This window comes from Pelmatolapia mariae, linkage group LG16_19 (assembly GCF_036321145.2).
Source record: "Pelmatolapia mariae isolate MD_Pm_ZW linkage group LG16_19, Pm_UMD_F_2, whole genome shotgun sequence".
NCBI classification, from domain to species: Eukaryota; Metazoa; Chordata; class Actinopteri; order Cichliformes; family Cichlidae; genus Pelmatolapia; species Pelmatolapia mariae.
The window spans coordinates 58365227-58392044 of NC_086241.1; the positions used below are offsets into that span (position 1 = coordinate 58365227).

The 26818-nt window shown below is 41.0% G+C and overlaps 1 protein-coding gene across 2 annotated transcripts in view; it reads right to left on the reverse strand.

Annotated features, from left to right (window-relative positions):
• LOC134646014 (ephrin-A2-like) overlaps positions 1 to 23339 on the reverse strand; it is an 81382-nt gene extending 58043 nt beyond the window's left edge. For both annotated transcript variants that reach the window (XM_063499674.1, XM_063499675.1), the window contains exon 1: positions 22281 to 23339. In XM_063499674.1, coding sequence (XP_063355744.1) covers positions 22281 to 22423 — 143 coding nt within the window. In that variant the 5' untranslated portion in view covers positions 22424 to 23339. The remainder of the gene's footprint in view (positions 1 to 22280) is intronic.
• Between the last annotated feature and the right edge of the window lie 3479 nt (positions 23340 to 26818).

The following is a 26818-nucleotide window of genomic DNA, read 5'->3' on the forward strand; positions in this document are numbered from 1 at the left end:
TACTAAAAAGGCCCTAGTCGGCCTTTTAGCTGTAGGGCGACAGCACTAACCACATTATTAAGAAAAATATAAGTTATAAATATATAATATCACAGCTTTCTGACTGTTAAGGTGATGGACACTAGTTTTTAGAAAATGTTATGGAAACCAGAGTGAATCATACAATTCGGATATATTTTTCTGCAGTACATATACATAATGTCCATATACATAATACTAACACAATACATAATACTGTGTTTGAGCGGTGAGTCTTCTGAATAAAGCTTTGTGGCACCAATGGATGGGTGAAAAGTGTGCTCTATGGCAAAGGGGAATCAAATAAAGTAGTGCTTCACTGATAAAACTCATAGAATACTGCCAGGAAGAAGGCCAATTTAAAAGGAAATGTCACAAAAGTGGAAGCACAATCAGTCTTCTTTATTTTACACCTTCTTCTTGTCAAAAACTGGCTGCTACCTTTATGACAATAGAACTCAACCCCTAAAAATTCAGAGAGAGATTTTGGGGGGATGTGACAGGTGGCCTTATAGCTCTGGTGAACTCCACAATTCCAGATTTCTTTCATTGCTGAATCACTGTGAAATAAAACGTGCCATAAAATGCATTAAATGAACTTGAGCATTAAGCTGTAACTTTTCATTCTGGCAAAGCAGTTAATGTTAATGTGACTCAACTAAAGGTCAGTTTGTGTTATTATACACTAAACTTGATTCTTTTTATTTCATACAGAGCAGTGATCCATAGATTGCTTTCTGCATGCCGCAGATGTGCGGCGACAGCACAGCCACGCAGACTCGTGCGTGCCACGTATTTTGGGTTAAACTGAGGAGCTCTGACATTTTGGACTTGTTTAAAAAAAAAAGGAGACATTTTCAACTTCAAATACAGAAGCTTGTTAAAACTCAAAGCTGAGATTTTACTTTGGTACCACTGATCAATAGGAGCACCTGCCTCGGCAAACAGTCTAGTCTAGCCTGTCTTCCCAACATACAGACAGCCAGACAAAAAAAACAGACCTAAAAACATACCTCACCTCAGCCTTGGCAGACTATAGCTAGAAATGTAGTCTCACACAGCCAGATATATCCCTACATTTCAATAGGGTATACCCTCAAATATAATTCAACTTCAACCCATAATAAAAATGTGAATTTAATAGAACTTGAGTTTCCTCAGCTATCTACTTGCTGCTACTCTGACCAATGCCCCTGTTGCTTCTTGTGCTTAGCTACAGTGCAATAGCCTATGCAACTGAAACGATCTTGACTGTAATTCAATGACATCAGTGCCACTGAGGTATATAACAACTTTTAATAGCTTATCCAAGACCTTTAGTGAGACTTTATGTGTATCTAGTGGGACAGATTAATTCTTGGTCTCTTCAGAGAACTTGTTGACATTTTAAAATATAAATAGTGTAGTAATGTATTATAGCACAGCATTACCAGACCTTTAGTCTGCACAGTTATAAATTATTATGGTCACAGAAATATTATTAAGGGTGCAATATTTTAATCTCAACATCTCCCACTTGTAAAGTGGTAGTAAATTACCGTCCTGTGGAAATACTGGGGTTAGGTTCATCTACCTTAAAATGGGATTTAAATGTATTACTCGAGCAGATGTATCCATCCTCTCTTTTTCTCGCTTGCTTCTTCTTTGCTTCCGTCCCTTTCCAGCCATTTCCCTCTTTTCTCCCCTTCCCTCCTTTGCACTTTATACCCCTCTTTCATCGCTTCTCTCTCTCCTTCCTCCCACTCCCGTACCTCGTTCTTTCTGCCTCTCTCCTCCCCAGAGGGAATGAGTAAGTGTATGGTTGAGTGGAGAAGAGAGGTGGGTCTTGCCCTACCAAATTCTATTTCAGAGAAACTCGAGCTCAGAGAAGCATGTCTGCCATCAGAGAGCAAACGCTGGCCTGCTTTTACAGTTTCATAAGCAGTGCGGGAGAGCACGCTACGCAGAGATAAATGTGAATCCCAAAACCAATAAATACACCAAAGGAAAACAGACGTCAAATGTTTTACCCACGCTCACTCCTTTTAACCCCGAGCCATGTAATGAAACATACAGCAAAATGAGCGAGTGGGAGTTCCCACGACCATGCAAGATTTATATCAGTGTAAAGACACACAAGTGCACAGGAACACACGTGTACTTAGATGACCCGTTCTTTCCGCTTTGCATCTTTGGGTGAGAAGTAATGGTGGCAGCGCAAACACAAACATGCACACTCTCACATAGACACACACCGAGAGGAGCACGGCTGGCAGAGGGGATATGAATTATACATCCACCCTGTCTCTGTGTATTAGATATAAAAAAAGGAGAGATGGAAGGAGAGAGAAAGAGAAATGGCAGCAAAAAGTAGGAGATAACGTGTTCCGTATATATAACATGTTACCTTGTGATGAATAGGAGTGGAAGGAGAAGAAAGAGGAAAGGAGAAGGTTACATCCATAAAGTGTCTATCACCTCCACTGTATGGCCTTAAGACAGAGACATTGTGTTTGTTTTGGATGTGTACTAGACGTGTGTTTAATGTGTGTGTGTGTGTGTGTGTGTGTGTGTTATGCATAGGTCCACAGCTGGATGTAGGAACCGCTCCTAGCAGCATCTTTCTGCTGCTGAGATGCTCATTGGTTCACAGTTCAGCGAGTTCTTTCCTCTGCAGATGGGGGAAATGCTGGGAGAGGAATACACACACACACACACACACACACACACACACACACACGCACGCACGCACACAGACACACACACGCTAACTGATTTGGGTAGATTTTCTTTTTTTCCCTGAAAGCACCGTCCTCGGTTCATATTTGTCCATTTGGTGGAAAAATGGCAACAGTTCGAAGCTAAAGTGCTTCAGGGATGTGAGAGAGAATCCTGCGTTTGAGATGCAAACCAAATCAACTGTGGTGAAAATGCAGGGAAGACTTCCTGCCTGTCACTGCTGTCAAGAGAAATTCCTCACGTCTCTGAAGAGTCAGCTTCTTGGGAATAAAAATAAATTCACATATTTTCAGAATGAAAGATGTCCAGTTTCGGTTGATCTGCTGGCAGAGCCTGTGATATCGGTTGATGTTTACTGCACAGATTCTCGTTTTCTAATTTGGTTTGCCTTTTGATTTCATTTTTTTTGGGTACCGTTCATGTTTGCTTCATTTGTTTGCTTTCAGAGATGAGAGGGCCTTTTATCAGCTTCTTATGCTTTTGTGTTAATCTCTGCCGACCAAATTGGGTATTTTCTCCTCTCAGATTAATGTTTCATCAGAGCCTTGAAATTCGCGCTCTCTACATATATAGAAGACAAACTAGTACCATTTCCACAAAAGCACCATGTATGTTGAAGAAAGAGTCACTTAATACTATCGCAAATTAGCATTTGAACTCCTCTGTGACTCATCCCCTTTTGGGGGTTATATTCTAATCTATTTAATGCTTTATGTTACATTTTCCCTGCATGCAGTGTTTAGTTACAGCACCTAATATGATATGCAGTCATGTGTTTTTCGCTTGTTCTTGATTTTTCCAAATTGAGGTATGGTTGACACTGCACCTTCAGAAAGTTAATCTTTAATCTGAATTTCCATCTTGTCTTGTTTGTTTTTAATGCCGTTATCGCTGCACAGATAAAGAAAAATCAGATTAAGCTTGAAAAAGATTTCATAGCAATTGATTTAAGTGATGCAGACGGGGATGACAACGGGAAACTAAAGTTTGTATTAGTCTTTCTGCCTGTGCCTGAGGCCTATACTCTATCCGTGTGGTGAATCTGCACAGTGCAGAGGGCTTAGATTTGAATTCTCCAGCAAAATTTGGGCCAGCTGATAATAAATATCTAAATATCTATGACAGAAGGTATCATTGGTGTGCCATGCAGTCCCAGGAGAAATCATGCATAATCTGCATGTGGGTAAAACATGGAAAAAAGCAACTAGTCACCGCCTGCAATTCATGCATGCACACTCATGTTTGAATAATTTCTCCCTTTTTTTTAGATTTTCACAGCGAATGCCAACAATCTCATTGAGAATAGAAGTGTTTTGAAAGGCTGAGTCTTTGTTACACTCATACTTTCTGATGGTTGTGAGGAGGAAATCACAGAAACGCTTTGAACAATGGGAGTGAAAAAAGAATCATCATTAGAGAGAGAGAGAGAGAAAAAGAGGAAGTTTAGTGTTAGAAATAAAATGGATCCCAGAACAAAACGCGTCTGACGATTCACATCATTCAACGAGACAAGCATTCAGTACACATGTAATTGAGCCGATTTGAGCCTCACAGAGTACAAAAACACGGCATCCTGCGCAACTGACTTTTGTCAATAAAAAGTGACAACAACTTTCCAAGTGATCCTCTCTTTGTCTTCTGACGACAACTTAAAACTCACCCATAAGCGTGGCCTAAGGGTGCGTGCCTGGTAAGCAAGTCCCTTCCTGGGAAGGATCTGATCTGCAGTGGTTGCCCACAGCTATTTGACTTGGATTATCCCAAAACCTTCCTGGTAGGCATATTCTGCCGAAAATGTGAGCTTTCCTGCCTCTCCGTGGGCACGTATAATTTGGATGCAGATGGTGACAGTAGGTGTCACAGCCGAGAGACGCAGCAAGACAGAAAGCCATCAGCAAACTGGAAAATGGGTTTAAGAAAAGGGAGACCCTCTGCGGAGAGTGATGCTACCTTCCTCATTACTGACTCCGAGTTGTTTGCTAAGTGGCTCCCAAGATGCTTTGGTCAGAGTGTGTTTAGAGGCAGTCAACAAATGGGGCTTCTAAATAAAAGCTCAGTAACTGACACTCAGGGCCTATTTGTTTCCTCTTAGCAGGGATGAGACGAAAAGTAGTGTCGTTAGATTTATTATCCTGTCACCTTAAAAACTCATTTGAACCTTGTTTACCAACCTTTGCACAATGAGCAAAAAATTATTATTTTTTTTTTACTATTTAATCATACGGTTCGACTTCTACCTCATAATCCAAGAAACATATAAAAAGTTATATCTGATCAAAGACTCTACTGCAGTCCATAGTTACATCCAAGTGCAAAAGTATCATTAAGCTTAAATATGGAGATCTTTTTAAGTTCTTTATCATCTCATATCTTTTCCATAATTGTGGAGTGGATAAATGCAGTTTATAAGCATAACCAGGCTTCAGAGAAGAAAATTAATTGTGATGACCTTGGTTAAAAGCGTGGCTTCATCTATGGGCAATAACAATCATTTGAAGCCTTTGTTCTGTTTCACCCGTTTAAAGCTGCACCCTCCAAAGGTCCCCAGAATTACATGCAACATTTGAATAATTCACCCACTCCTTGCTTTTATCCAAATAATTTACGAGCAATAAAAAATTCATTCTTGTGATATTAAAGGACATTATGAAAAACAGAAGGAAAAATTCAGCTCTGCAAAACTATACCTTTATCAGTTTCTCCTCAACAAGTGCCACTGTCAAGTACCTGACAGCTCAACTGCTAATTGAACCCTTTTCCTGTCAGCATAACCATGCAACTTAGCACTTGGCTCTCCTTTGACCCAACCCTCCATGTATGCAGCCACTATTTAGAAAGATAAACACTTCAAAAGGGCAAGAACGCTCATTTTTAAGCTGGGAATATGAGTTTATGAGAGTCGGTGCTTGCTTGCCTCGGTCAAATGCTTTTGGTGAGAAGTCATTAATACAACCTGGCAGCACCGGCGGCACACTTTTCTGTTAGTGGATAATGCAGAAGATGAAGTGCTTGTACAGCAGCTGAAGAGCGGTGACAGCAGACACGGTCTTTCCATCATTTGTCGAGGTGCTCCACACATGACCCAGATACATATTTCCCTAAATGAATTGTTTCCTACAGTTCCATCACACTGCTCAAAGACTTCCAGCGGTCGTCTCCTGCTTTATTAATCAAAAGTAAGCTGACTTACAATTTTGGACTGGTGTAGCCTCTTGCCCACCTAAATATTATTTATTGGGGAGTTTTTGTTAAGTGTATTTTATGGTGCATTGCTTTGGTCCTCCCTCTCTCAGTCTGTGTGTGCACGAGTCTGCTTTTATGTGGTTTACCCTTCCAGGGTATATGTCATTTTTAATGTTAATGAGCATGTTTGTGGAATGCTTGATTAATTATGCTGATTGGTCATTTGTGTGTGTGAATATGTGGCTGCTGTTCGGGGCTACATCAAGTCCTACTAATGTTGGTGTTGGTGTCTGTAACCTTACCTCTAAAGGTGTATAAGGTTTATATAACTGAAGTCATTGAACTTTAGTTAAACAGAATGATAGTTGCCTATTTTGGTCACCATAATCTTGTCTGGTGTTGGATGGCTGGGATGGGACTGGGACTTTCTAATAAACATCTTGATGAAGTGTTTAATCAAGTGCTACATTATATAAATGACAGAATGCCATAATACCCTGCTTTATATGTATATATTAATATGAGGGTGCTCCAGTCAGGGGCTATGAAAGCCAAAAATCTTCAGATCACTTTGTAGAAGTCCAGTTCTGTTCACTTGGACCTGTGCCTGTGCACCCGATCTCTTGTAGCCTATAAATCAAGTCATAGATTCACAGTGTGCCGAAAGTGAACCTTTAACTCGATTTTCATTTTCAAGAAGCTGAAGCAGTGACAGGGAGGCAAACTGTGAATGGTCTAGGTCAGGAATGTCAAACTAATTTTACATCATGGGCCACATACGGCCCACTCTGATGTAAAGTGGGCCTCACCAGTGAAACGACATGATAAACGTGTAATGTTACAGATAGATCATTGCTCAGACTGTAATGTTTTTATTAATTTACAGAAAATGTCCTTGTACTTTGGTGTTGTATGCATGACAATGGGCAGTGGGGGGCCTTTATCATTAGGAAAATCTGTAAAACTTATGAAAATACAGCTAAAAGTTTCAAATCTCTGCACCAAATCATGTTTTTAAGGCTGTAGCGTGGGCCGGATTGGAATCTTTGCTGGGACGATTCTGGCCCATGGACCTTATGTTTGACACCCCTAGTCAAGGTGGTACCCAACAATTGTATTCATGTGAGAAAAAGCTATTGACAAGGCACCCTGTGTAATCAAGAGCTGGCACAAAATAGCTCAGTTGATTTCTGCTGAATGTTCACCCCCAACCCCCTTAGGACATTACAGTCGCCCCGGGAGGATGAATTCATGTGACCTGATTAATGTTAAAAAATAAATAAATAATAAAAAAAACCCTGCATGCTCCTCAGTCTTCTGCTTGGAAACTGTCCATCCTTTATTTGAAAACTGCTGGGTCATTACATATGATATGAAATCTAGGTCAAATTGTCTGCAGTGAAATCAACACACAGTGGAACTGGTAAGAATGGGACTTCCAGCGATCTAAAAATGAGATGCCTGAGGAGGTGACCTTGAACTAGAGATTGACTAAATTTTAATCAGGTAAGGCTTTTGATCTTCATGGACCAGTTCCAGAATGTTTTGATCGCACTTTATAAATATACTCGTGCTTAGCTAGGTGAGCTTTTAGTACTCCCCTCATGCTCCGGCACTACATCCATGTTTTCTATCTTCTACAGAGCCCCGCGGCTCTGATGGGACAGCTGTTTTGACTTCATGGATCCTAGCAGGCAGAGTTACAGATGCAGTCACTTGTAATCATATAAACAATTACATTTTCACATTATCTAACACCTTATCCAGCACACTGTTCACACATCCACCTACAGCTGATTCAACTGACCAACAATTATGCAACTACAGTTGGTATATTCTGTTCACAGTTTTGTAAATGAACACGTTCTATTGATTCTTTGCAAAAAACTGTGCGTTTTGTCTCAGATTTGAACTGTAGCCTTTTTGCAATCCATGCAAGACTCACACGGTGAGAGACTCTGAAATTGTTCACATCACAGAGCATTTTGAATGATCTTCTAACACAGAATCATTACTGATATACCATCAACCTCAGCCTGAGTTATCACTTTCTTTCAAACTGATAAGCATGCTGGGTTCTTCTACGTTTAGCAGATAAAATGCACTTTTTTTTTTAAACAGATGACCACAAACTCTCATATATGCACTCAGCTTCACCTATGCATATACAGTCCCATGCATGTTTTAAACACTCACACAAACAGGACTTCTTGACTCGTGTCTAATCTACTCGACCACAGACTTCCCACCTTGCTGATCAATAATTCATCAATCTAATCTTCAATAATGTTCCTAATCAAACTTTCATGTGACAGGATGAGCGTGGTAACATGATTTTAATAGAGGAAAATTAAGGAAATCATAGTGGGCCACAGTATGCACATTATGCAGCATGCATGACCTAAAGGAGGTGACGGGCAAGCAGATATAAGTGGATGAGTCAAAGGTTGGTTAATCTGTACTGGAGCTGTTAGCAATATGAAATGAGACAACAGCGAGAGAGCCTAACTATTCTGTGACTTCTCTCTGCTAATGGCTTTAATGAGCTCTCTGGAGTCATGGTTCTTTAAGACGTAGAGTTGCACAGCTCCACAATAGGGGAACATGGAGAAAATGAAGACATGAAATTAAGTCGAAGTAGAGAGCATTTAATGGCGAATAACTTAATAGAGGTGAAAAACGTGACTGGGGCAAAGATAATAGAGAAATAGTGCACACACGCTCAGCTGTGGAAACACACACACACACACACACACACAGAGCAGTACAACTACACACACACAGGGTCATTCGTCAACATTATTCACTGGATTGGGAGCCGCAAGGAAACCGCAGTTTACAGCAATGAACATCTCAGCCACTGTAGTCACTGTGCTTGTTTTGTTTAGGGTTGACCCATTTTAGATAAACAAAACATCAATAACGCTTTCCTCAGCAAACACGCAGCCGCACGCGCACGCACATAGAGGAGAAGACGCGCGCACGTTCGTTTCCCAACCCTCTGCAAGAGGAAGTCAGAGAGGGTGTTTGAAGTGTGTTTGATCAAACACAGAGTATGCAGCACCACTAGCGGATGCCACAGCCTATACTCCTCACTGCACCCAGAGACAGCCATACACGCCTCCTGTCAATTTTCTCTCTTTTTCTACATCTCTCACGCTCTTCTCTTCATTCTCATCCCACTTTTTTTTCCTTGTTTCCATCCATCTTTCCCCCAGGTTTTTGTCCATCACATCACCCTTTCTTCCCTTTTAAATTTTGGATCCATTTGAAACATTTTTGTATTCGTCGCTTTAAAAAAAAAATCACGGAGTAATTGCATCAGACACTAATCTCATTACGATACATGGCTGACAAAAAAAAAAAAAAAAAAAAACTGTAAAAAATTCAAACTTTATTTAAACTGGAACAGTTCGTTTCTGTTTCTTAACACATCCTTATCTCCAAAACGAGGAAGCTCCTTAGAGCCATTTTCCTTATTAGGCAAATATAATTCAGCACTGTGCATGTACTATAAATACATCTCCTACTATCTTGCCTTTCCTTCCTGCCTTCCTGTCTTTGACTGCACCTCAGGCTTTGGATGATTGGTGCCACAGCTGGCTTCACGTTATCCACCAGTGTCCACAGTTGGAAAATAAAGACTGCAGACCTTCACAGTTTCTTCACAAGCTCTGCTTCTTCAAAGACTCCTATAAGGAAACACGTGCTCGTAGTCAGTGCAACAGCTATGAAGGACGTCATCGAAAAACTCGGTGAAGAACAGAGCCCTCCTGCAACCCCTTCAGTAATCAGAGATGAGAGTAGGCGGGAGAGGAGGGAGTAAAAAAAAAAAAAAAATAGGGAAGCTTCGGAACTACACAAGAAGCGAGAAAATTTTGCCAGCCTTTGATTAGACTCTTCAAACCGGTGTAAGGACCGTTTTTTGCCACTGACGCCAACACACTTACACACTCCTAAGCTGCACCTAAACACTCACATCAAATGAACAAAGAAATAAAGACCCATGCACGCACGTACGCGCGTACAGAATTGGCAGGCATGTGCACACACATACATACGACCAAAGTATAAAAAAACGGAGGACACAAAAGAATAAATGAGTAATCTCCCTCTCATTTGTGACAAAACACCTCCCGGCGGCTGCGCGAGGGAGTTAAAGGTGACGCCTCAAAGAATGAAGCATCTCATCAGTGGTGAATCTGCTCATTTTCCCATTTCTATCAGCAGAAAAGACAAAACTGCCAAAAAACTAGTAATGTTCTCACATCTGCCCTCTCCTTCTTCATTTTCTTTAGAGAGGTAACACAAGCGAAAGAAAAGGAATCTTAATGGAGCGCTCTGATTGTCCTCTCATGAACCTGCTCAGTGGGGGGAGAGGAGGGGGACATGGGTGAAGATGGTATGCAGTGGGGAGTCTTAAAATTGGACAACAGGAGGGGGAGCAAACAGCAGAGAGGAGGTGACTCATTATGCTCCTTTCATCTTAGTCTTCAAAACCATTACTAATCGTACTATCTTCGACATCATCATCATATTCATCATATGCGCACAATCACTGCTATCATCGTCATCATCATTTCTTTTAGTATCAGTGTCATTAATCTTGTTATTGTCAACAACTCAGCTATTGTATTCAGAATCATCACCCTAGTGCAATCATTGGGAATTATCACCATCATCTCTTCTAGCATCAGTGTAATCCAGCTTCATCATCAACAAAATCACCCCATGAAAATCACTTTTTTTTTTTATCCATTTCTGCTTTTCTCACTCTCTTCACCACTTCAATTACCGTCATTATGGCTTTTTTTTTTTTTAACCGTTGTCATCATCGTTCCACAGTGCTCATTTTCTTCATCATTTTGCCATTTTTCTCATTCTTCTCATCAACAATGCCGCCATCGTTCACATTTTTTTTGTCACACTGGTGCAACGACTACCAACATCAGCGTCATTATCACTGTTTATATCTACAACATAGCTACTTGTTGTATATCACTGCCATCATGATGCCATGATAGTTATTGCAGTATTTACTGTGCAGTACGTATACACAATATTCTTCCCATCAGATTTTGCACATACACCCTTTTTTACTTTTTATAGACATACCCCGACTGTACACCTGTTCAGCTGCTTGTTAATGCAAATGTTTAATCAGTCGACCACATTTTAGTGACTTGGTGAATCAAGTCAAGCACTTCTTTGGGTGAAATGCCCTGTAGATGCCACAGGTCAGAGGAGAATGGCTATATTGCTGTGAGCCAATAGGAAGGCAACAGTAATGCAAACAATGATTTGTTACAACCAAGGTATACAGAAGATGATCTCTGAATGCACAGCCTGATGGACAAACAGAGCTATAATCCACAAACAGAGCCGTGGTGGACCAACTGACCAACAAACTGACACTGAAATAATATTTAGATGTGGTTTTTATGATGTTTTTGAACAGTAAATATCTTTATCTCTCAGACAAATAGAGTAATTAAAAGACCACAGTTTGAATTGCTGAATGCCAGTTTAGCAAGTGGCTGCATTCCATTCAGGTGTTACAGAGCTAGCCTCACTGTGCACGCTGCCTCACAGAACCAGCATCATTAACGTGATTAATTACACCTGTGCTTTTCTGCAGGGATGAACTGTCTGCTAAGAGATCTGTTAGGAATACTACCTTGCGAGATATATATATATATATATATAGATATATATATATATATCTATATATATATAGATATATATATATATATATATATACATAAAATCATCTAACCAAATGTATGACACTCCCTATTCTCAACAATGGTGACCAGTGGTCACCATGCTAATCTCCTCTGCCAACCATATTTTCTACAGCCTGCTGTCAAAGCATGTAACAATTAGAACTAAAATGTTAAAAATATATCCTTTCCCACGATTTTATTTCTCAGTGGCAGAAATCTCATCATTTCACTTTAGGATTATTTTACTCTTTCTCTTATTAAAGGAGTGGCTTAGAATGATAATCCTTGTCTTAGAAATGATTTCTTTTTCTCAAAAAAGGAAAAAAAAATCCCCCCAGAGCAAATGAAATCAGACCTTTCCTTTGCATTTTTCACAAAACAGTGCTCTTTTTCATATTTTCAATCCTGCCCTGACAGAGTCTGTGCTTGGTGGAAAATATCATCATCATTTCATCTGCTCATAGGAGTGTAATGATCTGTTTAGTATGTTAGCAGCATGGCACTGAATCAGTAATGCAATATGAAATGTTTACTTAACTTCCCCTCCGCGTTTGATCGTTCATGCAGAGGAGCAGGTTGAAAGAATGAGTAAGGATATTACGCTGCAGAGCTGCTGCTTCTGTTGCTAGCTTCCGCTAATGAGGTTTGTTGATGATAATGACTATGGCGGTGATGGTGATGATGATGTAAGTCCCCGAAACAACCTGGGGGAGATCCCAAGAGTTGTTGTTTTAATGAAGAGAATGAAATAGTTGGAGCCAGGACATAGAGAAACTCAGAGATCCATGGGTCTTAAGAAGGAACAGAGAGGCCAACAGACAGGATGAAAGAATGAAAGCATGAATAAAAGAGGACAAAATAGGGAGATACCAGCCCAGAATATGAAACATGCCAGACTGCACTCAATACATCGTGAACAATGGGCATTGTCATTCCTGCTCCATCCTTGTTTCTGCTTCCCTCTAATACTTTTCCTCAGGTCCCGGTTGGTTGTGCCGATTGTGTTACCCGAGCGGAAGAATAGCACTCTTTCAGTTCTGCCTGCCTGATACTCTGATGGGACCCCTTCTGTTCAGTGTTCATATAGACCAGTTGGAGACTAATAATAACACATATTCCACTGTCTGGCTATATGCCTCGGACTGGCCCTGAGAGACAAAAAAAGACAAAAAATGTGAAAGGGAAACAGAAAGATCTACTTGAAGGATTAGACCCAGAGCGCGGATATGAAGAAGGACAAAAAGTTGAGAGCATAACAAAGACGAGGCCACTTCAGCTTTTTCACAAAGAAGAAGGAAGATGAAAGTTTCTGGAAGAGGACTGAGAATCAAAGCAACGGAAGGGAAGGGAAATCAAAACAAAAGAGAAATTAAGCGAAAAAAGAGGGAAAGTGGAGGAAATCTGTGATGCCGAGAAGATGGAGGGAAGGGAAGTAAGAGTCCAGCAGTGTAGTTGGACGGAGAGCACATGGTTGGATGGTCTCAGCAGGTGAGAAGCTGGTATTACAGGAGAAACAATGGCCTTTAGCATGGTGCCTTGCCCAATATTCAAGATGCCCTCTGGCACGCAGAGCTTTTAGGATGAGAAAATTGGCATTTAGAAAAGAAGAAGAGAAGATTCGTTCATTTTCTCTTTCCACTCGAGGTGAGACTAAACTGTAAAAGCTGACCCTGACAACTTTCACGCTGGTATTCGCCGAGAAGCAATTTTTTTTAAAAGCCATGCAATTTGGCAAACAAATTCATCCAAAAGAAAAAAAACAACCTGTCTTTTGGCAGGGTTATTTTCACCATGCACAATAGCATCACGAGACTGTTGGCTTGCATTCGTGTGTGTATATATGTCTGTGTGCATATAATACGTGCATGAGTTGGTACAATCATAATAATAATTTAAAAAAAAGATCATCTTCATCCAAAAATATCCCTGGTAGATTTTCAAACAGCAGGAGTGGAAGGGTCAAACAAAAGAAGGAGCGAGTGAATCATTTGCATGTAATCCATCAGACGAAGCAGGGCGAAACTGTCTAATTCCTAGCCAGCTATGGACACCCCACTACCTTTGTTTTATCCAGAATGGGGGCACTATAAACAAACTCCCCATTTTACACTATGCTAATGGGACATAATAAGGCAGAACCAACAGATGTTGCAGCACTCTCGTGATTTTGTCGCTACTTAATTGTGCTTGGTGCTGCAGAGGCTGCAAACTAATTCAGTCCATTGATTCTTATGTCTCTCCAAGGTGTCTGCATGTATTCCGCCTTCTGGTTGAGAGGATTTGAACTTTTTTCTCTGCAGCAATCCTCCTTCTGACCTGCAAAATCATCCTCACCTCAGGTCTAATCCTGTGTAATTCTAATAAAGACTCTGAGGGCTGTATGCACTAATCTGATATGCCTCCAGAAAGAGAGGAGAAGAGCAGGTGATGACAAAGGTGGTGACGATATTGATTATTCCGATATGATGAAGGTGATACTGAATGCATTAGTGATGATGAACATACGGATGAGGATGACAATGGAGGTGATAATGATAAAGTCCGTCATCATTATCCAATCCGGGCTGGAAATTTGTCTTCAGCCTCAGCTCAGAAACTGTAAACAGATAAATTAAAACTCTACAGCTGATAGATTAAAGATTCAGGAGAGGTACGCATCCATTCACTGCGCGGTTGTAATAGTTCATCTGGTGTTGTCATTGTCCCTGACAGCCCAAAGGACAAAGACCTTTAACAAAGGTTGTTTTGTGGGTGCATTTTCCACTGCCAGGCTGAGGAGTTGGAAAATTAAAAATCAAAAATCATGCAACTACTTTCAAAACCTTTTCTACACCTGGACTGTACTCGGTTATTGCAGCTGTATGTTTATTTTTTCTCCAGGTTAATTTAAAATGCTGTTTGATGAATATCTGCTTTTTGAATTTTAAGTTTCCAAAGCAGGTACTCATACCAGAGTGTTGAGCATGTGGTTTCTTAACTTAAAAAAAAACAAAAAACATTTGGTGTTTATTTACATACCTGAAATCAGTGTTGATTATGAAGGTGATGCTAATGATGTCTATGAAGATGATGATGATAAGGATAATGAAAACAGCAGGGAACATAACAGCAGTGATTAAAGTTTTGATGAAGAAAATTAAGGTGGTGACAGTGAGGGCGATGGCTAAGATTACGGTCATGGTTAGTGTTTTCATTTGATGCTGATTATATTAATGTTAATGATGATGATGCCGATGATGGTCACGGTGAATAAGGAGAACAGAATAAATATGTATTGACCCATCAGGGCAAGAGATTTCTATCTCACTAATAGAGACCACAATAAAACACTGTTAGTAATTCAATAACAATTTCCTCAGCCTATAAAAGTCAGGAGGCTACCAAGGATGTCTTTCTGCTGCTTAGAATTAATTAAAGAATTGAGTGAACCTGAAGAAGTTGGAATATGGAAGGTTGTTTCCACCAGTTATTTTTATTTATTTATTTATGTAGTATCTTGAAATGTACTAATAAGAATGCATACTGGTAACACTTTTAGTTATATTTCTATCTGGGTTTTTTTTTTTTACCATGGTTTTTCATGTATTTTTTAATCATAGTCTTTCAGTCATTACTTTGATCACTACTTAAGTCAGTTTTTTTCTAAAACTAAAATTATACTAAATAAAAGTACTTATTACTTAACAACATAAAGAAATGAAAGTGTTAGATGCAAGATAAAAGTATAAAAATCTTGAAAAAAGTTGCCAATAACACTTAATTGGAAATATACCTTAAAGTAGACTGCTTCACTTTGCGCAACTATTTTTAAATATAGCGCAATATTTTTTTATTTGCATATGGAATCAGAGAAGTTGTACTTACATCTTATGCATTCAGCTGTCACCACATATGGCTTTGCAAAAATTGCACAAAAATCACCTGCAGAAACAAAAACATGATATTCCAGAAGCACGTTGCGATCCGATCAGCTGTTCATAGCACTTCCTACTTGGAATAGAAGAGGTCAGCGGAAATATCGCATGTGCGCCATTACCTGCCAAAACCGGAAGTGACGTCATATGTATTGAGAAACGCAGTTTTTCCCTTTAGGGCATTTATACACGTATACTGGTGTTTTAAAAAGTCATGTTTGACTTTATGTTTTTCTGTATAGTTTCTGGGCTGCTTAGAACTCAAATTGCACTGTTGGAAATAGTTTATTTTGATGCAGATGTAGTTTTTTTCTGCAAATTTGCATTATAATATTTATTTCGTTTTTTCTGCAGCATGTAAAAATTGGTGTATCTCAAAAATAAAACTATGAAGACACTCAAAATAAATTTCCTTTGGTTGGAAACTATTTTGTGCAACTTTTTTGCATTTACAGTTTTGAGGGATATACCTCAAACACCTGAAATGTCTCTATTTTCTATGATTTAATGCATACATATTATTAAAATTTGGGATATAACGGTTGTATCAAAGTATAGCAACTTGAAATGCTCCCAAAAATGGCACTACAGCATGTAAAAATATAAAGATAAGCTCTGGCGAACTTGGTTCTATGGTGGGTCTTAAAGGGTTAAGAGATAAATAAAAGCCTATGAGCTAGCTCAACCTGTGATATACATGTTCACTCTTCTAACTTACTATTTTATGGAAGTTTGTTTCCACCACAAAATTTGGAAAAAGAAAAAAAGAAAGAAAGAAAAGCGTAAAAAAAAAAAAGTGAAGGAAAAATCAGGTGGTAAACACATCTGGTGGTAAATTTAAGCCTCAGTTTCCCATCTCTTCCTCTGACATGTCAATGACACTCCTGACCAGCATTCCCTCCTGCTGTTTCAAGCCTTCCACTACCCCAGCATCCTCCTGTAGGCTCTGGTGAGATAATTATTCATTACCACCTATTTTTATGTGTATCATGCTGTGGGGAGTCATGCACTTGGAAGCTTGATGCTAAAATTTAACTATATGCCTTTGCTGTAATAAATCATTTTAAGTTGTCTGACTGACTATAATAGAGAAATGGTAAGCTGAAACTGGTCCAGATCGAGTCTGAAATGAGTTCAGTTGAACACATTTGAAGATGTCAGATGCTGTTGAGGAATGACTTTTTGTCCATCTGACAGGGCTGTGGGGGTATGTCAGATGAAAAAGGATGGGAACCTCTTAGATATATAAAAGTGTCTTAGCTTACCTCAGATGTTCCTTATCATTACACTGCATGCTGTCTTTCTCTTGGCTTGCATTATCATTCAACAGACATAAAATACCATCCGTGTCATCAAATATCATGCACCCATATTTAAAGCAGCTGTACTGGTAGAGCTTTTAACATCAGCAAACACACTGTTCCACCTCGATGCCCCTGGATATTCAGATGACCCCCTCCTGCCAGTCACTGCATTGAATCTGCTGATGACTAAGGTCTGCTACACTAGATCTTCTTATGTAACTGTGTCTCTCCTGCTGAGCTGGGAGAAATAATTTGCGAGGTAGCAGCCCTGACTTTAATTACTCTAAGTATTGTCTTTAGCTTGAGACCAGAGGGAACGAATTCCAAAGACAACTTCTGAGACAGGTTTCACTCAACATGACCCAAAGCTGTGCTGACATTTTAAAGAAACCCATACAAGGTCATATAGGTCAAAGCACAAACATATAACCTGATGTAGTACAGCTTTAATGTACAGAAAAATGTTGCCTGAGGCAAGGTGGACAGTTCAGGGTCCTGCACAAGAAAAACATGTAAACCACATCCCAATGGGATAAGCGAGAAGTGGTGATAAAAAAGAGAGGAGATGAGAGAGTGGAAGATGGGAGCTTGATAGGGAGACATAAAGATGGAGAGGAAGAAAGATGAAGAGAAAAAGAGGTGGAGTGGGTGGCAGTGGAAGATAGATTTAACCCAAGGGCAAGTTTGAGTCTGACAAACTGTCAGTAACTGAGCGGGGGTGACTACAAGTCTACATGTAAATTGGATGCAAATCTTATGTGTGCGTGTGTCTGTATGTGTGTGGTATGGCTGAGGAAGTGTTAGTGACTACACATATCACAGTACGCCACAGGGGACGCAACGGTAAGACAGTGAGTGTGTGGGGGTTTATGTGCAGGGACTTGTGATGTGCTCGGTGTGAGTACCGACCGCATGTATATGAGGTGCGTGTGTGTGTACGGACCCGAGCTTGCATTTTAAAGTTTCTGTGGGCAGTATATGTGCTCGATGCATAAGTCGCTTCTTCCTCAAAGGCTGTGTGGGTGCGTGTATTTCTGTGTGTGAGTCTCCAAGGAGATAGATTCTGTCCCATGGAATGAGAGTGTCGTCAACCATCAGCGCTTCTCACTGACACGGAGTTCCTCAAAGACACAGAGATGAAGAGAGAGGAGGAACAAAGAAGAAAAGGAAAAGAAAGTCTTTTGAAGGATAAACCATGGGATTAGATAAGGTGCTCCTTCTGGACCATTGAGCCAGTGTACTCTATGTGTGTGTCGGAGAATGTGTGTGTGGAGGAGAGCCCATTGCACTGAGCACATTAGCTGCTCGGGGTGAACAAAGCCCCTCACCTGCGAGCTTTATAATATGGGCCTGGGAGCCAGAAAGGGGCTCAGTATTTGTGTGTGTGCAAGTGCAGCCCTGTGTGCAAGCCAGCAACAGGAAAAAGGATGGGTTTTTACTGAATAGAAAAACCAATCTGGCTGCGCATGTGTGTCCCATATCTAGCTTCCATTGATGTGTGTACGTGTATGTGTGTGCATGACAGCAAGTAAATAGAAAAATGGGGGCTGCCTAACCTTGTATTCAATGGGCAGCCATTCTGCTTGTATGTGATTGTGTGTGTGAGTTTGTGACCTAAATCTAGCTGGTGTGTATAAGTGCACATGTGTGCCTGTGTGTGTGTGTGCTTCTCATACATTCCTTCTTGCATGTGGCATAAATCCCTTTATGTGAATCTGGGAGATTTCCAGATGCTGTTCTAATGTTGCACTATTGTTGTGATAATGTGTGTTATGGTACTTTGTTATTGTGCAGCGCCATGTATCTCATCACAATAGCAGAATGGACAACAATCTGAGAGTGCACGAGTGTTGCTCCCCACCGTGACCAAAAGTGGCCAGAGCCATTTGAATTGGATTATCTCATACATTTTCTATTATCCAGCAAGACCTTGAAAGAGATAGGCCTGCTGAGAGTCACAGCCAGAGATTTAAAGGGTTTGGCCAATTTGTAGGATGCCGCCTCTCTTAAATAGGAACATTTGTTTAACTTATTTTTATTTTTGTTGACTTATCCAGGTTAGTTTTGTTGAGAACAAGGCACTCCTTAAAAGCACAGCTAACTTACTGGCAGCACAATTAATTAGCAGGTGAAAACAATTAAAAGATGTCAGTGTGGATGATGATTAATCTCAGAGAAATATGCAAGAAAAAAGTAGAGCAAGAAGGATCGGGGTAAACAGAGATGAAGCTCTTGCTACAGCAGCTGAAAAATACAGGTATTGGGTAAAATACCTTGTAATGATGGCCTCCCAAACTACAAAGATGGGTCAATTCTTAACACCGGTGGTGTTTCACCATGTAGTTTTTTTTTATGTTGAGATTTTGATTTGACTCAAACGTTACTTCAAGGTAAATCCATTGAAGGTCTACAGCCTTTTTCTGTGTAACTGGGACAACATCTCTAGGGATGGCTGCTGCTGTTGAATTGAATGTCATGACATAATTTTATCAATGCTTTAAACACAGAGACTATACTTCAGAGGCAGCCGGAGAGCCCAACATAGAACATTTCCTTGTTTTGCAGTTTTGTTCTGCGGAAAAATTTAATTGCATCTTCTCTACCTCATGCTCCACTTCTCTTCCAATTTTTTGTGGAACTTGGGTAAGTAGCTTTAGCATTTAAAGAAATGCAACAGTCAATTAAATTTACCCCTAAGTTCATAGCTGGATGCATAAAACCATTTCCAGGTAGAAAAGCTCTTCTCATCCTAAAACTCCGATGACTAATTTTCTGCTCTTTTTTTTTTTTTTTGGCAGCACATACATACACATACAATACAAAGCATGCACGACCATATCTCTGAATACTCCATGCAACCGTTTAGCAGCGTAACTACCATCTCCAGCTGGTTGCTAATTCTGCACAATGCATGGTGAAATTTATTTGACTAAATAAAGGGGACTGAAACAAAAATAATCAGGTGTTCTGTCGTTAATAGCACACATGGGGTTTAAGATATTCATTGATTAAGTTTAAAAGCAAAAAAACCCAACAGATGTAATCTTCATATATTTTAGTATGGATGAATAAAAGTTAGGTTGCAGATTTTCTTCCAAAGTAATTTGTCACTTCATGCCTTTCCAGAAAGTTAAAGCTGCACTTCAGGTTGACTGATTATCAGTTCTACAAATTCCAGCCCAGTACTTGTGACCTTGCAGAAAACACCTTTCTAGAGCGGTTGTGGTGTGAGCAAACTTTTGATGAACATGTGAAGAGGCAACCCACAATACAAGCTGCGTGCTTGATGTTGTGTGATCAATTAAGACACACAGCTGTTCATTTTCCAAGATGTTTGTGTCATTTCACTGCCTCAGACAATAGCTGCTGCTCGGATGCAATGCAGTACTGTTGCATTTGTTCTCTGAGCTTTGGTTATTGGTGACTAAATCACAATATAGGGTATTAATAGGTGAGCGATCTTTTGAAATACTTATCCTAAAATCATATTTTATACATAAAGCTGTTTTCACCTTGAAGAACAAGCTACGTTAAGACAAAGCTTGTCATCTTTAACATGAAAAAGAGAATCACAAGGAAGTGCTATTCTTTGCTGAAATATATATGTGCCTATACTTTATAAATACTTTGAATAAAGGACTTTTAGTAATTGTAGTGGTTTTATATTTTTGCAATGACAGTGGTTACAATAACCTTGATTTCCCCTCCCTGATAGGTTTCTTTATCTGCCTGATCACCTGATTGTCTGCTCTTGTTTCTTGTCTTGTTTGACTTTATTGCTTCCCCCACCTGGCAAATAACTTTGTGAGAAATCCTTAGTTTAACAGACAAAAACGTTCCAAATTTAACCAAAGTTGTTAAAAAAGAAACAACGCAAATATAAAAAAAAGCAGATCCTCCTTTAAATTTTACATAAGCTCCAATGATTTTAGTGTCAGTATTCTCATCTCTTTTCGCCAGTCTTGAGTCTCTCATAAAACTTCCTGTAATCCTCAAAGGATTACAGCAAGGGATGGACCTGCATGTATGTGTGTGTGCAGAAAAAGGCGCAGCATGAGCAGTGACAGAGCCAGAGTCTAACAGGGGGAACCAACCTCGCCAGGGCTCCAGAGCCTAGATTCATTGCTTTAGCAGCAATGCATTTTTGATGTACCCCCTTTCTGCTTCAGCTTCACCATACGACCCTGACGGAATAACAGCGCCCCCAGCAACCATCAGTATAGCTTAAATTTTCCCTGTGACGTTTGCAATGTGTTGGTGTATGTGTGTGATGAGAAAGCAGGTGCACAGAACGACGAAAAGAAAGACAGAAAGGGAGAGGGAGACATCGAGAAAGGGAGAAAATGTTCCCCCTTGCCTGTTAAATATTTGAGAAGCCTTCTGTGGAACAGTGATGCAGTCAGAGACAGGCCTGTTAGCGCTCTCCGTGTATGTATGCGTGTGTGTGTGCGCGCGTGTTTGGTTGTTGCAGAGAGACAGGGCAGTTAGTTTGGACTAATTCAGCCGTGAGTGAGAGGGAGCACTTTCAATGTTTATTTATCTACCTGGGAGAAAGAAGGAGGCAAAAAAAGAAGAGGAGGAGAGAGAGGGGAGAGAAGAGGAAGGGGTTGGAGGGAGAGAGATGGAGAGAAAGAGGCTGGCCAGGTTGTCACAAACCATTAGACAGACGGACCCAGTGTGCTCTGCCCCATGTCAATGAGAGAGAGCCGGCTAAAGACAACCATTTGTGTGTTGTGTGTGTGTTAATGCGCGTGCATCCTTGTGTGGCTTTGTGTTTATTTATGGATGTGGGTTTTGCACAAGTGCTTGAATTCACAAAGAAATAATGTGCACTTGTGTGACTGGCACAGGAGCCAGAAATTAGCAGAAAGAAAGGTAAAAGCTTTGAGTGTGTGTGTGTGTGTGTGTGTGTGTGTGTGTGTGTGTGTGTGTGTGTGTGTGTGTGTGTGTGTGTGTGTGTGTGAGTGAGAGAGAGAGAGAGAGAGAGACAGAGAGAGAGAGAGCGAGAGAGAGGAACTAAGTCTCTAGACACTGTTGAGAAGAGGAGGCAGGATGCCCTCATTGTTTAAAACAAAAGGAGCTCCCTGTGCCACAGAATAAAATATCCAAGGTTCACACAAACACACACACACTTTCATTTGCCTCTGTTTGTGTGTGTGTTGTTAAAACATCAATATTGCAGCTCTCTGCCAAACCGCTGCTTAAATAGAAATGAAATGTAAATAAGACTGATGTGATCAGACAGCACATGACAAAAGACCGAGAAATGTGTAGGTTCTTAAAGATTTCAAGGTTCAAGTGTATGTGAGTAATGAGAGTTTTTGAGGGGCATCTATAGCAGGCAGGTAGCCTAGATAAACAATGTTTCAAACACACACACACACACACCTTCAGGCCGAACTCCTACTAAAACTCACTTGGGGTTGGAGCTATTCCAGTAAACAGCGTGTCTGTCAAATATGATCTTCTCCTCCGCCCACACGGACACCCAAGACAGGATGGCCAGCAACACCACCTCCATCACACACTTCTGCCCGAGCTGGCACAACATCATAGACATCTAGGGGGGAGTCTTTTATTTCTAACTGATATCAGGCTTTCACTGCGCTGCTGCTGCTCCAGAAATCCTTTCTAGATCATCAATGTCCTTCTGCGCGTCTTTTGATAAAATCGGCTCGGCGGTTAACTGGCTTGATGCTTGAAGTTCCGATAACCTCGGGGGTGTTTCAAGTCATACTGAATGTTTGAAATTCACTCTCAAACTTGGCCAATTGCGTATAAAACAGAAGAATTCACATGGTATTTACGAAAGCGTCGTCGGCAGGATGCTGCTGGTGCGTCTCCTCTGCAAGGTCCGAAAGTTTTCTCCCATTACGCGCAGCCGGAGAGAGAGATGCGCTACCTGGATTAGGTCCTGTCTCTCGCTCGCTCGCTCTCTTTCTCTCCCTTTTCAGAAAAATGGTAATCAGACTCCAGAATTCATCCGAGGTTTACAATTCTGTCGGTGATATCGTAGCTCATCAGCAGACCTAAGACAACGCCAGAACCGGCCGTCATATTTGTTTACCCAGATTTCTGCTGCGCCTGGCGCACGCTTTGTTCCGCTCGTTCCACAGTGCAAATCTCTTTGCAGCCTAAAACTGCGTCCACTTGACCTTTTCTCTTATTGCAGTTCAAGAAAATGCATTCCGCACAAAAAGCGCGCTCCTTTTCGCTATTTTTTGTTCAAACTTGTCACAAAATAACATTTGCAAGACGGGAGCATCCTTGTTAAACAACCGTAAGCTCTCACGGCGTCTCAACTTGGTGATCCCTCCGCTGCCACTGGCTCCAATCCAACGTAACTCCAGTTACTGCGCGTCTTTCCGTGCGTCACGCTGACCGGCGCAGGCAGGGAGCCGTCGATGATCACAGCTTTAATCCCAACACGCTCCCGTGCAACCTCCACCTATAGCGGCAACATCACTCAGAGGTACCCCGACTCGGTGTAAGTAACCCCCACCCCCTCTCTCCATCTCCCGCTCGCTTTTCTTTCTGAGCGGGCGGGGTCTGGAGCCGTGCTGTTCTGCGCTCCCTCTGGGGACTCGTGGCTGGCTGACTCACTGCGCCCTGGCCATATGCAGCCGGAGATGTATAGTGGAAAGTCTGAAGTCACTTAAACGCTTCATTCTAGGTAGTTAAATTACTTTTTCATTGTGACACGAATTCGAAATCTTGGTATAAATAGTTGACATTAAGACCCCCCCCCCAGAGGGAAATGGTAAATTATAGCTGAAGTTGACTTTGTTATTTTTCACCACAATCATCAATTTGACTAAAGACTGTTTATTTGCATCTTATCGGGGCATGTAAATCGCCCACGAAGTTCACTGTTTGAAAGCCGCTCTCTGATGAATGGAGAGTGAAAGAGGGCGTCTGATGGATCGCTGGAACAGTGGAGTCATTTTCCATCAGTGTCCATTAGGCCCAAATGGCAAGCGGAGGCAGCACCGAGTCTAAAACCTGTGAGCCATAAACCTCCAGATAGCTGTTTGACAGAGCCCTGCCACCCCTGATGCCTCTGTCCTGCGAGGATGTGCAGACTACTCTGCGAAAAACGTATCCATCGCAGGTACTTAGTCTCCCCCCAAAGGAGGACGAAATAGTAACTACACTTGTGGTTCCCGCAAAGCGCTCCATGCGTTTTCGAACACGTGTTGATAAGGCTATGTTGTGCAAAATGAGCTCCAGCGAGGATCAATCCAGTCTCAACAAGATGAGAATTGATTGCAGAAAACAGTTTTCAACAAGTTCATTTGCATTCTTTAGAAGGGCATTACCACGTTAAGAAAATGAAAGGAGAGAAATACAATTTGCAGAACCACGAGCGAGTAAAAGGGTTTTCTAGAGCGACCTCTAACCAACTTTGATGTTCCTACAAAAGACAGTTTCCCCCAAATCAAACACAAATTACTTGTTCCAAACTTCCCAAACCTAAAAGGCCCTGTTATATTAAATCCAAGCTTTCTGCTGCTCCATCCTTCACATCTCATTGTGCCTCTTGGTTGGACCCTTTATGCAAAGTGGCCTAGTTTTTCCTCTGCCCTGCTCTGCCTGCAAAGTAATGTCTATAATTTGGCCTTCAAATTCAGGCAGGGAGAGAACCCATGCACCCCCATAACCCAAATACAGCTGCATGTTGTCCGCCTCTGTGTATGAATTATTCAACATCTGTCTGAGGCGTGCATATGTAAACAGGTGGATAGTCTCCTGATGGCTTCCTTAAGAGGAAACACTATAGACCAAAGACATCCTTCACCTCAGTTTCATACTTTTCCTCCTCAACTGTTACACTCTTAATGCGAGTCTAAAGCTCATGTAAGTGACACAGACTAAACAGTGTTGAGTTGATTCTGATATTACAGCCTCTTAGGTGAACCTAAATCTAAGAGTGTTGGTCAGAGAGTCAGCATAAGGGTGCATGCCTCCTTAATGTGGTGTTAAATCCTAGAATTTATTGCTGTTTAAGCCTGTGATTGCACTGCAGTTTAACTCTGCTCAAGAGAAATAAATTATAGACATGAGTAAGCTCCAAGATTCAAAAGTCCAATGTGTTTTCAAATGGTTCATTCACAAACCAGCCATTCAAATTCAGCGTTTTCCTGACTTAAATGGCTGCTTTAGGGATTGAAAATGTCAGAAATTGTATACAGAACAGCTCCTTGAACCACTTGTCCACCCTACCCCCATTCATTAAGCATGAGGTTTTCATTTGTGTGTGGCCTTTATGTTTGCCAGGGCGTGCTTGATTAGAGACCGCAGTACTAATGTAAATAAATGTTGCCAGATGTGGTTGAATTACTACACCACATGGTTTCATTTAGTCCCATGCACATGGGCACTGGCGGGATCAAGCAAGGGACACCCCAAGGGTCTGTATTTGGGAAACAAATGGGAGGGGAGGTGGGGTATGATTACACAAATTGCACACTTATGTTGAAAGTGCACATGCAGTGCACTTTCTGTGTGCTTTAGACAGTGCAAAGGAGTTGAGCAGTAAAAATAAATAAAATAAAGGCCTTCTTTGGTGTCGAGTAACTTGTGAATCAGAGCAATCTTGGAACAAAAATGTTCTGCATGAAAGTTTAAAATTAGATCAAAGCACCATATTCTGTGAGCTAAGAACATTACGCATCTACATTTGGATCATCTTACTTTGAGTTACCCTTCCACCCAAGTATGTAATGTCTTTGTGTTTCTGTATATTCCAAAGAGGTTTCTGTGCACACAGGTCTCTGCTTCAAATTAGTCTTAGTAGAGAGTGAAATGGAAAGATGCTGCAAGCAAACTAAAGTCTCTGAGGCAGCATCAAAAACATAGGTGAACATAAAACGTGAGACTTGTTGCAATTTTTAATGACTTTAAACATGAAAATGCAAGTTTGGGCTAGCACCACCTTAGTTTAGCATGCCAAAATATCATGCAGATTTTTCCCCATTTTGGCTGTGCTCATCAAATATTCCGACTGACATCTTTCTTCAATATGACCTTCAAGGCATGCTCTTCTGCACAATGTAATGGCACGGGAAAAACGAGCGTGAAATTCAAACCAAGCTGGCGCTCGCTATATTTACGATTGCATTCGATGAGCTGCTGGCTCTATACAACAAAATCCAGGTCTTCTCAGCCACAAATACAGACACCACTGGGCTCAATTCTATTCTCATCTGTCCCCCCCCCTCCCTCCAAAGGCAAGGAAGAGCTGAGGTTAATCCTCTCCACTGCTCTGTAAGGAAGTAGTAGAAGAAAAAGGAGGATAGCGAGACAAGGGGAAAAAAAAAAGGGTATAATGCCAGAAAGCCATGGGAAGCACTTGAGATTAAGCCACTAACTATTGACATTGTGTGAGTGGCAGGTAAAGTCACCTCTGTTCAGAAACCTTTGATCACCACCAGAGAACAAGACCTCCCCCTAGTGGCCAAAAAGGTGTACACCTAAAATTACTCACAGGGGTTTGGGGGGTTCACCTCTCCTCGCATCCCAGTGCACCTCTGATAAAGCATGGATGCCAGATATGCTGGGCAGCTATACTCCAGTTTTCTTAATTATTAATCTTATGAGATACAGTACCTTGGTTTCCACAGCAACACCCCTCCTTCCCGAGTTACACCCGCTAAACTTCAAAAGGTCAAACGAGAGCACAGGATTACTCTGAATCAGTGAGAATAGTGAGTATCCAGCACTGCATCGCCAATTAACTCACCAGAATTTCATCAAGGAATTGTAACAGGATTGCGCTGAGTCCAGATGAGCAGTCAGTCAAGTTTAGATGGGATGAGTATGAAGCTGGAAACGCAGTAAAGGACAAAATACAACCCACCAGCAGTAAACAGGATGAGAAATGTTGAAAATGTTACAAGATGTTAACCGGTACAGACGGAAAGCGAGGAAGAGACAGAAACCAAATGAGGCCAGA